General features: G+C 32.0%; 1 protein-coding gene across 1 annotated transcript in view; it reads right to left on the bottom strand.

The window, feature by feature from the left end:
- The window catches only part of ARHGEF17 (Rho guanine nucleotide exchange factor 17), a 140,040-nt gene that overhangs the window by 14,411 nt on the left and 109,397 nt on the right, over nucleotides 1-16,232 (bottom strand). Inside the window, 5 exon segments of the mRNA XM_074304020.1 lie at nucleotides 1,398-1,471; nucleotides 2,477-2,690; nucleotides 3,372-3,490; nucleotides 14,384-14,469; nucleotides 15,454-15,563. Coding sequence (XP_074160121.1) covers nucleotides 1,398-1,471; nucleotides 2,477-2,690; nucleotides 3,372-3,490; nucleotides 14,384-14,469; nucleotides 15,454-15,563 — 603 coding nt within the window.

The following is a 16,232-nucleotide window of genomic DNA, read 5'->3' as shown; positions in this document are numbered from 1 at the left end:
ATCTGACCTGGGGAGTCAGAACAGGAGAGGACACCTGTTGGGGGGGCCCTGGGGGTGAGGCATCATGGTGGGGCACCAAGGCCTGCCTCCAAGGGACCCAAAGAAGCCTCTAATGACTTCTGTTTCTTCTTGCCTCCAGAATAAAATACCAGCTCCTCATCTTGTATTCAATGCTCATCATAATCTGACTCCAACCACCCCTTTCCAGATAGATTTCATATTACCCCTCTTGACCCATCTTATGTTCTAGCTACTGGCCTATTTGCTAGTCTCTCACTTTCTCATTATTCCTCCATCTCATTTCCTCAACTTTACATTGGCGCACCCCTAGTTCCCTTCAAGGCTCCCCTTAAGGACCCCCTTCTACATATGGCCTAACTTGATTCTCCTAGTAGCTAGTGGTCCTGCTCTCTCTCTCTCGTCTCGTCTCTCTCTCTCTCTCTCTCTCTCTTTCTCTCTCTCTCTCTCTCTTTTCTCTCTCTCTCTCTCTCTCTCTCTCTCTCTCTCTCTCTCTCTCCTCTCCCTCTCTCTCTCTCTCTCTCTCTCTCTCTCTCTCTCTCTCTCTCTCTCTCTCTCTCTCTCCCTCTCTCTCTCTCCTTTTCTCTCTCTCTCTCTCTCTCTCTCTCTCTCTCTCTCTCTCTCTTTCTCTCTCTCTCTCTCTCTCTCTCTCTCTCTCTCTCTCTCTCTCTCTCTCTCTCCTTCTCTCTGTCTCTCTGTCTCTCTCTCTCTTTCTCTCTCTCTCTCATGCACACACAATTAGTCTGCATTTACTTTATAAATATTTTACATTTTTTTGGTATTTATATTGTTTTCCCTCACTAGAATATGAGTTTCTTGAGGGCAGAGGTTATTTAGTTGTTATCTTGATGTCTGCAGTGCCTAACTCATAGCAGGCACTTAATAAATGTTTTAAAATGAATGAATGAAGGCTAGTTAGAGAGCTCTATATAAGTAAACTTGGGAGCTTTCTAATATGGCTTCCTTCAAGTCCCAGCTAAAATTCCCTCTTCTCCAGGAAGCCTTTTTCAGCTCCTCTTAAAACTGGAGCCTCCCTCTTTTAATTATTTCCCAGTTTGCCTGTATGTAGCTTGTTTGTACATATTTGTTTGCTTGTTTTCTCCCTTGTTGTACTGTGAATTCCTTAAGGGTGGGGACTAAATTTTGCTTCTTTTCGTATCCCCAGCACTTAGCACAGAGCCTGGCCTATAGTAGCCATTTAACAAATGGTTATTGAATAAATGAGTGAAGTAAATTTTTTTAAATGCATATTGTTCAAAAACTGCTACCTCTGACCCTTGGAGATGGGAGCCTGGAGCCTCAGAAATGAGAGCTCACCTCTGCCTGAGGATAAGTCAGCACAACAGAGAAGGGGATTTGAAGATGCTGCCTATTCTTACCTGCATACCACTTCGGGTTTTCATGATGGGGATGGCTTTAAGGAATTCTGGGTCCAGACAGTTTTTACTGGAGGCTAAAATGAACAGAGATGGAGACAGATGAATACATGCATAGAGACTGGGGTGAGAAGTAATGAGGATTATCCAGGATAAACAAGTGTCTAGGCAGAGTGATCAAATGAGAGGCTTTTTGTAAAGCACTTAGCACAGTATCTGGCACATAGTAGGTGCTTATTAATACTTGTTTCCTCTCTCCCTCGATGAAGATGATGAAGGCAACAAACTAGCTGTTGTAAACCCAGACATGCCATTTAACCTCATCTCCTTTAGTTTCCTCTTCTGTAAAATCTACCTTTGGCTTGTTGTGAGAATCAAATGAGATAATATTTGGAAAATATTTTGTGTAATTTGTAAACTTTAGTGCTTTTGAGTTTTAAAAAACTTTTAAGCTTTTAAATATAACTATTTTAAAGTATTTAAATATAAATATAAAATATAGTGTGTTTAAGCTTTTAAATACAAATATTTAAAATAAATATAATTTTTATTTAAACATTTTTAAAAATATAAATATAAAACATAGTGCTTTTAAGCTTTTAAAAGTTTTTAACCACATTTTACAAATATTGCACAAAATATAGTGCTTTAAAGCACTATATAAATGCTGATTAATTGTTCTATAACATGTATAAAATAAAATATACAGAATTACAATGGAAACCAAATATAGTGAAATAGAGTTATCAGTTTTCAAAATAATAAAAATCCCAGGGTTCCTGACCTCCTGAAATCCTCATCCAAATCTCTAAAACCCTTAGCTCCAAACATCTGTGATCCCAGAAGGCTGGGAGGACTAGTACTAAGGACAGAGTGGGGGAGACCTTCATCTGGTCCAGCCCCTTCCACAGACCTGACACCCCAGCTGGGGAAGGGACCTGCCCCATGTCACATAGTTAATAAGTGATGATGTTAGCCCAGCCTTCTGATTCTTGGCCCATGTCTCTCTGTACCACGTCATGGCGGAGGGAAGTGCCTCTGGCTGGCTGGGGACTGGACTGGAGCTGAGCCAGCACACTCACCGAGTTTCCGCTTAGCTTCGTCAAAGGCCTGCTCAAAACCGACCCTGGCATCCGGATGGGGGAACTCAAAGATGAAAGTGTCAGTGCCCTCGGGCCGAGTGGCAGACAGTTCCACCTTGTTGGGCGGAAAGGAGAGGGTGTAGCACAGGGCTTGCTTCTCGGCCAGGTCCCGGTGGGCAGCGGCTGTGAGCTCCTTGATGACATCATCCAGGCTCTGCAAAGAAGGTGAGATTTCAATTCTCATTCCAGGCCCTCCTGGCCTGGGGACCCCCAACCTGTCCTTTGCTAGAGTGCGGGTCTTGCCCATGCCAGCTTCAGAGCTGCCCTTAAGTCCATAGAGCTTTGCTTTCAGGGAATGATCTCTTCCTCCCTTCCCCTGCCTTCCTCACCATATTCTGCAGGATCCAGCCCTCTTTCCTGCAGGCTATACTGTCCTCTCTAAGCTCTAGGATTTACTACTCAATTCTCTCTCACAGTGGCCTGATCTTTGCATCTGCCCTGTATCCCCTTTGAGTCAGGGCTGCCATGCTTCTGCCCTCAGATCACAAGGTTCTCCAGAGAGAAGAAGGCTTGTTTTGTCTTTAAACCTGGGGCTCTCTGGAACCAGGAACTATGTTACCCCCTCAGAGTGGGGGTTCCCTAAAGCAGAGGTCACATCCCTTCACAAGCTTCTCTAAGGGGCCATGTCTTTGACTCAGTCTTGAAGCCCCTTAGACACAAGGGTCTGAGACAACTCCTGATTCTGGGGGCTCCCTAAGACAAATGGACTGCACCTTCGCTCTCAGACCAGGAGGACTGTGTAAAGGACCTGATGTCCTACCGCCAGCTGCCTAGGACTTAGACTGGAGGAGAAGCTAGGACAAGAAACTCAAAAGAGTGTCTAGGGAGGTCTCACCTGATGGGGGAAACTGAGGCTCTCAGCGAGCTTGCTGATCTGGCCCAGGGTGTTCAGATCTTCATCCAAGTGGCTGATGGCTTTCTGGACACTCTCCCGGTTGGTAGCATGGGATGCTCCTTGGGGAGGGAGAAAGTGGGACAGGAAATATCAGTTAGATTAATCATAGAAAGGATAAAACAGGAGGCAGGGACCCAAGGGAGAACAGCTAGTCAGATCAGCATGTGGCAGTCTAGTTTGTGATCATCTGGTGATCCTGGCTGAGAATTTCTGTCTTTCTGAAAGCCTTCTCTAAATTACCAAATCTTAAACTATAGAAGATAGAAATTTAGACTGCTGAATCATAAAAATATTCTACATAGAATCGTATAATGTAAACTATTAATACAATTGAGAATCTTAGAAATATATATTTTAGAAACATAGAATTCAAAATTTTAGAAGAATCTCAAGATACAATTTAGAATGTTAAAGTATTGAGTCTTAAGATACAATTTAGATTGTTAGAATATAGAGTCTACAAAGGTTACAATGTATACTTTAGAAGGTTGAATCTTAGGACTATGCAATATAGATGGCTAGAAATATTCAATTTAGAATTTTGGAAGGCAGATGTATTCAATTTACAATATCTGAAGTATTCAATTTGGAATATTAGAATGTAGAAGCAAAGAAGTAAAAAAAAAAAACAAAAAAAAAACACCTGAGAATCATAAATTTCTTAAGCTAAGAAGTATAAAATTAAGATTATAACAATGTCAAATCATAGAAGCACAAGATTTAGAATAAAAATGTAGAAGTTTAGAAGTCTACAATCTTGAATCTTAATGCAGGATCTGAGAAATATAGAATTAAAATGTTAGAAGAATTTAATTTAGAATCTTAGAAGTATTCAATTTATAATGTTAGAAGGCAGAATCTTAGATTATAATTAAGATTCATAAAATGCAGAATTGTAGATGAACAAAATTTAGAATTGAGAATATAGATTTTCAGGCCTATATAATTTAGAATTTTAGTATGTGGAATCTGAGAATATATAATTTATGATCTTAGGATTTAATGTAGATGCATAGAATGCAGAATCTAAGAAATATAAAATATCTTAGAATGTAGAAATGAAAATAGAAACTTTAGAATCTTAAAATGTGGAATCAGAGTCCATAATTTAGAATTTTAATATTTAAACTCTTGGAAACATTCAATTAAAATGTTGTAAGTTGTGCATCAATCTAGAATATTAATATACCGAATCTTAAATGTATTCAATAAAGACTTGTAAAATGAAGAAAGAAGAAATCTAGGCATTTTAACTTAAGAATCTTAGAAATATGCAATTTTGAATTTTTGAATGTAGAATCACAGAAGTATCCAAGTTACCATCTTAGACATAGTCAATTAAAAATCTCAGAAGTTTCAAATTGATTCTTAGAATGAAAAAATCATAGAAATAAAAAATTTAGAATGTTAAAAAGTAAAGTCTTAGCATATACAATTTAGAACCTTATTTATATTCAACTTGTAATTTTTTTCCTGAGGCAAGTAGGGTTAAGTGACTTGCCCAGGGTCACACACCTAGGAAGTGTTTAAATGTCCAAGGCCACATTTGAATTCAGGTCCTCCTGACTTCAGGGCTTGTACTCTATCCACTGCACCACCTAGCTGCTCCAATTTGTAATCTTAGAATACTGAAATTTAGAAGCATACAATCAGTATTCTTAGAATACAGAATAATAAGATTTACAATCCTAAAATGTAAAATGTCAGAAGTGTAAAATTCAGTATATATAGATATGTTTATAGATACATTTAGAATTTTCTTTGCAGAATCTTAGATATAAACAGTTATGATCATAGAATGCATAAATGTAAATGTGTTCAACTAAGAATTGTATGCTGCCAAATCTTAGCTGTATATAATTTTGAATCTTATAATATAGAAGCAGATAAGTATGTAATTTATAATCAGAGAAGTATTTGATTAGGATTTATATAATTCAGACTCAGAAATATGCAATTAAGAATCTTAAAACATAATGTCTGAAGAATATTCAATTTAGAGTATTCAACTTATAAATATAAAATTAATTATCTTAGAATAATTTAGAATATAGTAATGTAGAACTTTGCATTTTAGAATGTAGAATTGTAGGGTTCAGTTATCAATCTTAGAAGAATTCCATTTAGAATCTCAGAACACAGTCTTAAAAGTATTCTTTAGAGTACTACTAAAATACTCACAAAGTTTAGAGCATTAGAATGCAGAATCTGAAAATAAAGAATCTTAGAAATAGTCAATATGGAACATTTAAAGGTGAGGTCAAAGAAGAATGTAGTTTACCATTTTAAAAGTAATTTAGACTATTAAAATGAAAAATCTTGGAACTTTGAATCTTAGAATGCAGAATCTGAGAAAGTAGAATCTTAGAGACATACAATTAATATTCTTAGATAGCAGGATGATAGAAACATGGAGTTAGGATCCTAGAATATAGAGGTATACAATTTAGAACTTTGGAATCCAGAATCTTAAAACTATTCAACAAAGAATCTTAGAAGTTTAAAATGTAGAATCTTATAAATGTGCATTTTTTGAACAGTGTTCTCTTAAAATAATGTTTTATTTTTTCCCAATTACATGTTAAGACAATTTTAAATATCTAAAAAAATTAAAATTAAAATTTTAAAAAAGTTCCAAATTCTCTCCATTTCTCTGCTCCCTGAGACAGTAAGAAATGTGTATAGGTTATACATGTGTGATCATGCAAAAGATTTCCATATTAGTCATGGTATGAAAGAAGACAAGAAGTAGACAATTTAGAATCTTAGCAAGTAGAATTTGAAAAATATACAATTTAGGTTCTGTGAAGAATTAAATTTAGAATTTTAGAATGCTGAAACTTTTAAGTATTCAATTTAGATTCTTAGGATGAAAACTCATAAAAATATACAACTAAGAATTAGAATGTGGAATTTAAGAAATGTACTATTTGAAATCTTAGAAGTAATCAATTTAGACACATAGAATGAAGATTCTTAGACAATTTAGAATCTTAGAAGTAGCTTTTTGAATTTTAGGAGGTAGAATCTTAGAATGAAAATACTAAATAATCAAGAATTAAAAGGTAAAATCTAAGAAGTATATAATTTTGAAACTTAGAAGTACTCAATTTACACTTATGAAATCAAAAATCTTATAAGTAAATAACTTAAAATCTGAGAAGTAAAATTTTGAATTTTATCCTGTAGAATTTTAAAAGGATTAAATGATAAAGTTGGAAAGATCAGTTTTGAATGTTACAATGCAGAATCCTAAATCTAATAATTTAGATTCTTAGAATGTAGATTCTTAGAAGTATGAAAATTAGAATCTGAGAGTATAGATTCTGAGAATGTAGAATCTTAGAAATAGATAATCTAGAATAATAGGATGCAGAATCTTAAATCTGATTTATTAAGAATCTTAGAATGCAGACCCTTTCTTAGAATTATTCAATTAAGAACCTTAGAAAGAAAAATCTTATCAGTATACAATTTAGAAAAGAAGAATACAATTCATAATATATAATTTAAGATCTTAGAAAATGCAGTTTAAAATGTTAGAATGTAAAATCTTTAATGCATACAATTTAGAATAACCAGTAGAATCTTAGAAATATTTAATTAAGAATCTTAGAATTGTATAATGAAGATTCTTAAAATGCAGAATTGTAGAAGGATGAAATTTAGAATTTTGAAGTGTAGACTTTTAAGGCATACAATTCAGACTCTTAGTATATAGCCCTTACTTACCATATAGAGAAGTAAACAACTTAGAATTTTAGAATGTTGAGTGTGAAAAGTATACAAGTTAGAATGTTAGAAGTATTCAGTTTAGATCTGTAGAACGAAGCATCTTAGAACTATTCAATTTAGAATCTTAGGCTGAAAAAACTTGGAAGTATATAATTAAAATTGTTATAATACAGAATCATAATACTGTAATATTTAGAATAATAAGGTGTTCCATCTTAGTGCATACAATTAAGAATCTTAGAATGAACAATCTTGGAAGTATACAATTTAGAATCTCAGAATGTAGAATCTTCAAAGTATAATTTTAGAATCATAGAATTCAGTATCTTAGAAGCATTTCAATGAAACTCTTAGATTATAAATCTTAGAAGTATGCAATTAAGATTCATAGAATGCAGAATCATGGATAAAATTGTGATCTAAGAAATGTAAAATCTTATACAATACAAAAATTAGCAAGAATATTCATAGAAATATACAATTTAGAATCTTAGAAAGTAGGGTCTGAGAAGTACACAGTATTTTATTTTAGAAATGTTCAATTTAGACTTGTAAAATAAAGAACATTTGAAGTAGACAACTTAGAAGTAGAGAATGCAGAATTCTGTAATGTAAATGTTATGTAAAATATTAGAAGGATACGATTATGAATCTTGGAAAGATTTAATTTATAATGTTAGAAGGAAGGCTTAAGAAGTTAAGTATTTAGAATTTTCAAATGCAGATGTTTGGAACTCAATATAGAATTTTAAAATAAAGAAACTGAAAATATAAAATCATAGAAATATATAATATATTTAAAATCTTAGAAGTATTAAATTTATACTTTTAAAATGCAGAATTTTAGAATCTATTCTATGATTCTTACTTGTATACTTTACTTAAATTGGATATAATTTAAACATTAAAAATTTAAATTCTAAAATGTTTTTATTTTATTTTTCTATTTTATTATTCTAAATATTATGCTATTATCATTCTATATTATAACAGTTTTAATTGTATATTTCTAATATGCTTAGAAGGCAGAATCATAGAATTAGGTAATTTAGATTCACAGAAGTATTCAATTTAGAATGCAGTATCACAGAAGTATACAATTTTGAAGTTTATAATGTAGAATTCTTAAAGAATTTAATTTATAATTTAATAAGTATTCAATGTGATAAATATTCAATTTAGATTATGAGAAATAGAATCTTAGAAATGAGCAATTTAGAATCATAGAAATATTCATATAAAAATCTTGGAATGAATTTCGGATGCTTTAGAACCATAGAATATAGAATCTTAGAAGCATGTAATTATATTAAACAGAAGGCAAAATTCTTTTAATGTAAAATTTAAAATCTTAAAATATAGATTTGAGTACACAATTTAGAATTTTAGATGCATTGAATTATAAATTTTAGAATGCAAAATTTTAGAAGTATTCAGTTTAGAATCTTCAAATATATAATTTTAGAGGTATACAATTCAGATTTTTGCATTAAATATTTAGATGTATTTAATTTAGAACATTAGAATGTAGAACAATTTTTTAGGCTCTCAGAATGCAGAATCTTAATGATATTTTAAAACAATAGAATACACAATTTTAGAAATATTCAAATAAGAATCATAGGATGCAGAATCTTAAAAGTATACAATTAAGATTCTTAGAATGCAAAATCTTTGAATATAAAAGTTTAGAGTATAAAATTTGTAATCCTAGTATGTAGATTCTAAAAAGTATACAACTTAGAATTTAGAGTCTTTGAAGTAAATAATTTACATTCTTAGAAGTTACAACTTAGCATTTGAAGAATGGATTATCTTAGAAGTAAACAATTGAGAAAATAATAATGCAAAATTCTGAATTTTAGAATGTAGAATCTGAGGATATAGTTATGAATTTTAAAAGAATTCAATCTGGAATCTTGGAATAAAGGTTGTATTGAATATGTACTAAATTTAGAATCTGAGAGTAAAGAATCTCAGAAATGTTCAATTTAGAATATTGAAAAGTAATATCTGAGAGTATACAATTTAAAATCTAAAAAGTATGCAATTTAGACTAGTAGAATAAAGAATCATGGATTTGTGCAATTTAGAATCATAAAATGGAGAATTTTAGAAGTACTAAATTAAGAATCTTAGAACTGTGCAATTTAAATTCATAGAAGTATTCATTTAGATCTTTGACCATAGAATATTAGAGGTGAAAAAGTTTAGTCTCAGAATGCAAAAAAAAAAAATTATTTAGACATTTAATTTGAAATTTTAGCTTTTAGAATCTTAGAAGTATTCAATTCAATTCAAAATGCACTATTAGTTTTTTTAGACTGTAGAACCATAGAGGAATAAAATTTAGGATCTTGAGATGTAAAATCTTTGAGTATCTGATTTAGAATTATAGAATAAAAATACTGTAAATATTCAATCTAGAATCTTAGGATGCATAATTTTAGCTATATACTATTTTCAAACACTACATGCAGATCTTAGAAATATTCAATTAAAAATCACAGTGCAGAATCTTAAGAGTATATAGTTAAGATTTCATTGAAGTACAAAATTAATAGTTTTTAAAATGTAGGATCTTAAAATATACAAATGGAAATTTAAACATTTACACTCTTTGAAGCATGCAATTTAAAAATCTTTGAATGAAGGATCTTAGAAGTATTATATTTAGAATCACAGAAGAAACATCTAAGAGATAAACAATCACAGGATACATAAATTTGCATATCAGAAGGTAGACTCTTAGAGCTATTCAATCATTATGTATCTTAAAAGGATTCAATTTATAATATTAAATTACAGAATCTTAGAACTCAATAATTTAGAATCTTAGAATGGTCATTAAGATTTTTAGAATGCAAAATCACAGGAATATAAAATTAAAATCTGAAAAGTAAAAACTATAAAGCAAAATATTTTTAATTTTAGAAAGTAGAATCTGAATCTGAATTCAATTTAGAATCTCAAATTAAAAAAACAAATAAAACAAAACTTTAGGACACAATTTAGAGTCCCAGAATTCAGAATCTTAGCAGTATAAAGCTTAGAATATTAAAATGTGAAATCTTGGTAGTACATAATTTAGAATCTTAGAAGTTTCAATTTATATTTTTACAATGTTAAATTTGTCAAGTATAAAATTTAGTGTCTTAATATGTGGAATCTTAGAATATATTATTTATAAGCTTAGCATATAGATGCTTAGAATTATACAATTTAGCATCTTGGCAGTATCTGATTGGAGGTATCAGAATGAAGAATTTTAGGATTATTCAATTCCAAGTAATTCAATTAAATTCTAACCAAATAAAACATTTTAGAGATTAAAAAACAGACTCTTAAAAATACAAAAATCACCACCTTAGAATGTAAATACTTGGAAGGATTCCATTATGATTCTTGGAAGGACTTAATTTAGAATCTTCGAATCATCTTCTTTAAAAAATTAAATTTAAAATGTAAGAAGCATTTCATTTAGAACACTAGAATGAAGAAACTTAGAAACAATAGATTTAGATTTAGAGACTTAAGAAGTTCAGGAAATATTTTTAAAATTTAGAATTATAGAATGTAAGTTCTTAGATGTATTCAGTTAAGAATCATAAAATGCAGAATACTAAAATATGGAATCTTAGAAATATGCAATTCAGATTAATAGAAGTATTCATTTAAGAATTCTAGGTTGCAGAAAGTTAGAAGTAAACAATTTAGAATTTTCAAAAGTTCAAATAAAATTCAGAAAAAGATTATTTAAAATCTTAAAATGTAGTTTTAGATATATATACATATATGTAAATAATTTTGTATCTGATAATGTAGAATCTTAGAAGTATTCAATTAAGATTCATAGAATGCAGGATGGTGGAAGTAAAAAGGTTAGAAAAATGTACAATGTAAGAGTACATAATTTAAATTGCTAGCTTGGAGGCTGTTACAAATAAACAATTTAGAAGCTTAGAATGTGAGATCTGCAAAATATTTATTTAGAATCTTAAGAGGCAAAATCTTAGAAGTATTACATTTAAAATCTTAGATGCACTCAATTATGAGTCCTAGAATATAGAATTTTGTAAATACACTTTTTAAGAATAATAGATTTCAAAGATATATTCAATATAGACTTGTAGAATGAAGTTTTTAGAAGCAAACAGTTTAGAATTCAAAATTTTGAGTGTTAGAATGTAGAAGCTTAGAAAGATTAATTATAAATCTTGGAAAGATTCAATTTAGTATCGTAATGCATAGAATTTTAGGTGTAAACAATTTAGAGTCTTAGAATGCAGATTTTTAGAAGCATCTTAGAAATATATAATTGAGAATACTAGAAATATTCAATTTAAAATCGTACAGTACAGAATCTTAGAAGTACTAAATTTAAAATCTTGGAATCTTTGGAATATTAGAATGCAGTAATTTAGAAGTATATAATTTACAATCTTAGAAGGAAAATTCTTTAAACTATATGATAGTTCAAATCATTAAACTATATGATTTAGATTCATAGAAAGTAGAATTTTAAGATCATTAAATTTGGTATCATAGAATTATTCAATTTTGTATCTTAGACTGCAGAATCTTAGAAGTAAAAAATTTAGAATTTTAGAATCCAAAAATTTAGCTGCATTAGCTTACAATTTAGAGTCAGATGGATATAACATAATCTTAAAAATATTCAATTTAGAATATAGAATGTAGAGTCTCTAAAGTATGATATTTTGAATGTTAAAATGTAAAATTTAGACAGATACAACTTAGAATCTTAGAAGGATTTAATATAAAATCTTAGAATTCTGAATCCTATGATATAGAATATTAGAACAGACAATTTATCATCATAGAAATATTCTGTTTAGAATCTTAGAAGGCAAAATCTCAGAGGAATATAGCTTATTTTAGAATGTAACACATATGCAATTTATAGAATGTAGCATTTTAGAAATATTCAGTTTTAAATCTTATAATTTAAAATCTTAGAAGTAAACAATTTAGAGTAGGATTGGTTGGACTCTGGCCTGCTGCCTGTTTTTGTACTGCCGGCAAGTTAAGGATATTTTTTTACATTTTAAAATACAATTTAAAATACAATAAACTTTATTCAAAGATTAAAAACCATTGTTAGCTTGCCTTGTTGGCTGTACAAAAATAGGCTGCCAGTAGTTTTCCAACCCCTGATTTTTAGAATGGAAAAATATAGAAGCATACAATTAACAGTCTTAGAATTATATAATTTAGATTCTTATAATGTAGAAACTTAAAGCATTCAATTTGAAGTCCGAGAAGGATTCAATTTAGCTTTGTAGAACACAGAATCTTAGAAGTAAGTAATTTTAAATTTTAGAATGCTGGATCTAAGAAGTATTCAATTAAAAACTTAGAATGCAGAATCTTAGAAGTGCTAAAATTTGAATATTAGAATTAATTTAAAAATTTAGGATATATAATCTCAGAAGTAGATAATTTAGAATAATACATTGTAGAATATAAGAAGTATATACAATTTAAATAGAATCTGAGAAGTATTCAATTTAGTATCTCAAAATGAACTTTAGAAGTAAAGCATTTAGAATATTACAAAGTAGAATGTGAGAAAAATACTGCTTACTATCTCAAAAATATAGAAAATTAGAATCCTAGGATACAAAATCTTAGTATTCAATTTAGAATTTTAAGATGCAAAATATTAGAAATATATAATTTGGAATCTTAGAATTTATATTATTAGAATGCATGGTACAAGTAAACAAATTGAAATATTAAAATATAGAATCTTAGACGTATTCAACTTAGAATATTAGAAGGTAGAATCACAGAATTCAAATTAGAATCTTAAAAAGTAAATCTGAGAAATGTGAATTTTAGAATACTTAATAGAGAATATTAGAATGTAGAATATTAAAAATCGATAACATAAAATTTTAAAAGTATAAAATATAGCTTTTTAGAATATAGAATCTTAGAAATACAAAATTTAGAATTCTCAAAATATATAATTTAGAATGAATTCTCAAAGTATACAATTTAGAATGATAGGATATAGAGTCTGAGATTTATATATATCCAATTTAAAATACTGGAACACAGAATCAAAATATTCAGATTAGACTCTTAGAATGCAAAATCTTAGAAGAATGGCATTTGGAATCCTTGAATTTAGAATCTTTGAATTATATAATTTAGAATACTGAAATGCAAAACTTGTACTAAATTCAGAATCTTAGAATGTAGACTTTTGGAATTAAACAATTTAGAATTTATAATGAAGCATCTGAGAAGTCAACTTCAATTTGTTGATATCTCTTTTGGAAGTGATATAATTTAGAATCTTAGACTTCAACTTAGAAACTTGGAATGTTGAATCTTAGCAATATATAACTACAGCACTGAGCTGGTAAATGTTCAATAATAGACTGGGGGGGGGGATGTAATTGTGCAAGACATTTTTAAGTTTAATCTGCATTCTTAACATTTTCCCCATTACTCTCTTAAGTGGAGGTAATCAACAATACAATAAATCAAGCCCTGATTTGTAGTATTTGTCAATTTCCAAGGTTAAAGGATCTCACTGAATGAATATTTAAAAACAGAAAATCAGGAGCCAGCAGGAGTTTGCTCCCTACTTAAAAGTATAAAACTTAGAATCTTAGATGTTTTCAATTTGAATATTAAAATGTATAATTTTAGAAATATACAATTAATAGTAACATTTCTATTTGTGTTTTAATGTTTGCACATAGTATCTCATAGCCTCACCATAACCTTGGGAAGTAGATGATATTATTATCTCCACTTTACTAGATGAGGAAACTGAGGCACAGAGAGATGAAGTGATTTGCCCGATTTCACCCAACTGGTAAATAAATCATATCTGGATTCAGATTTTCTTGACTCCATGCTCAGAACTTTATTCAGTTCAGCATCTAGAATGTAGGATCTTAGGAAGAAAGCCTTCCGATTGGAGACTTTTAGAAACACAGACTCTTAGAGTTTTGGACCTGGAGGGTATCTATTACAAACGTTCTCAAGTTGTGTAGGAAAGTTTTCTGGATAGAAGGATCACTACACAGCCCTGTGGATCAATACCAATGGCTACCCTAGCTTCATTGTACATGCATTTATTGAATGAATTACTCCATGGGGTTACTGTGGGGCCCCCTAAGGGTCCCGGCTGTGCCTCCCCCTCTGACCAGGGTATCCGTGGACTCTCAGTGTACCTTTGATGATGTCTGCATCCTCCAGGGGCAGTTTCCACAATAGCTTGTACTTGCTGGCTATGTCAATGACGCTGGCCGCCGTATAGCTGCAAAGAGAAGAAGGTCTGAATGTGTGATGGGGCCAGAAGGACAGAGTACCCAGCATCAGCTCAGATCTGACTCAAAGAAAGTCAGAGCTGGAAAGGGTGTTGGAAAATAGATGTTAGAGCTAGTAGGGACTTTTAGAATGATGTCTTCATACCTTCATTTACAGATAGGAAAAATGAGACCCAGAAAGAAATTGGGACTTTTCCTAAGTAACACACAAGGTTTATGGAAGAATTGGGACTAGAAAGCTGATGTGGGAATTCTTAGGCCAGATTACTCTTCATTATTCTCCCAGGAGAGACAGGGAAACTGGGAAGGCCAATAGAAACTAGAAGACAGTCTGAAATCCCAGGGTACAGTACTGGGCTCCCTTCACATATTTAGCTCAAGACTAAAGCTCTCCTTTCAATGCTACCTCTTCATTGAAGCCTTCCCTGGGCACTGCAGTGAAAGTGGTCTCTCCCTTTTCCCCTTACTCTCAGTTCTTGACCTAAAATCTTCCTTTGCCCTTGTCTCTCATATTATAGTTCAAAAGTTTTTGTCCTTCCCTCTGAGCAGAAGTTCTGAACCATTTTTATGGGTCTGTTTGGATCCCTCTTAGAATCATGTTTTAAGATAATTTAAGGAAATGAGAAACTTTAACCAGAATGGAGAATAAAAATGTTTTTTTTTTAAATTTAAGTTCATGAACTCCTTGAAATCTATCTCTTTATTCCTTGGTTCACTTCAGTAGTGAAGAATTCTTAGATTAAGGTATCCTTGAAGATAGGATTAATGAGTCCAATAAATATTTGTTGAAAAAATGAATGAATAATTTCCAGAATCCCAGATCACAGAAGAAGAAGGCAGAAAAAACAGGACAGATGGGGTGGGGTGGGGGGGTGGCCCTGGCCTGAGAGCTCTGGCCGGGCTGGTGGAGCCTTGCCCCTGCCCCTGCCCCTGCCCCGTCCCTGCCCCTGCCCCAAGGTTCCCCCATCACTCACAGACTCATGGAACTTCTCCGCAGGGAGCCAGATTTCCGCTTCAAGGTGGTACAGACCAGGAGGTCGCTGAAGAGGAAGAGGGATCTGTCCTTCTTGCCACCAACAGCCTTCTGCAGAAGAGGAAGACAGAGTTCAGGCTTAGCTCCTAAGGGAGAGGAGGCATGAGAGACAGTGCAGTGGAAAGGGCCCTAACCCAAGACAGAGAAGATTGGGAATCTTCCCCCAGCTGAGCTGACATCTTGTGGTATAGCCTCAAACAAGCCCATTTCCCCTCTGAGTTTCAGCACCCTCCCCTATGATAAACCCTGCCTCCCACACTAGTTAGGAGGGGCAAAGGAGCGGCATTAGGTTCAGCAAAGAACATTGGAATGGGAGAGCCCTGGCTTTGGGCTGTGTGTGGCCTTGGACATCATCTGGTCCCCTCTCCCCCATTGCTCAGCTGTAAAAATGGAGAGCTTGGAATGGTTTGTTTTTAGGGGCTCACAATGGTATATGAGTATATAATGTTTAGGAAAGGGGCTTTAGACTACAAAATAAGGTATCCATTTGAAGACATTTATTAGTATCATCAGTTCTCAGGAACCTCAGAGGGCATTTAGTCACACCTTCCCCCAACTTAAGATCAGGTACCCTCATTGATGGCCCTCCTCCAGTCCCCACCTGAATCGTGACATGGAGTGCTCTCCCTCCCTGTTGCATTATGGACAGTCCTAGCTATTAGAAAGGTTTAGGCCTCAGAGCTGTAAGGGACTTTAGAAATCAGCTGGTCTTCCTTGTTC

The sequence above is a fragment of the Sminthopsis crassicaudata genome, chromosome 3 (genome assembly GCF_048593235.1).
Source record: "Sminthopsis crassicaudata isolate SCR6 chromosome 3, ASM4859323v1, whole genome shotgun sequence".
Lineage (NCBI taxonomy): Eukaryota > Metazoa > Chordata > Mammalia > Dasyuromorphia > Dasyuridae > Sminthopsis > Sminthopsis crassicaudata.
The sequence above is the reverse complement of the archived record's forward strand: the minus strand, read 5'-3'. Positions and strand labels throughout refer to the sequence as shown.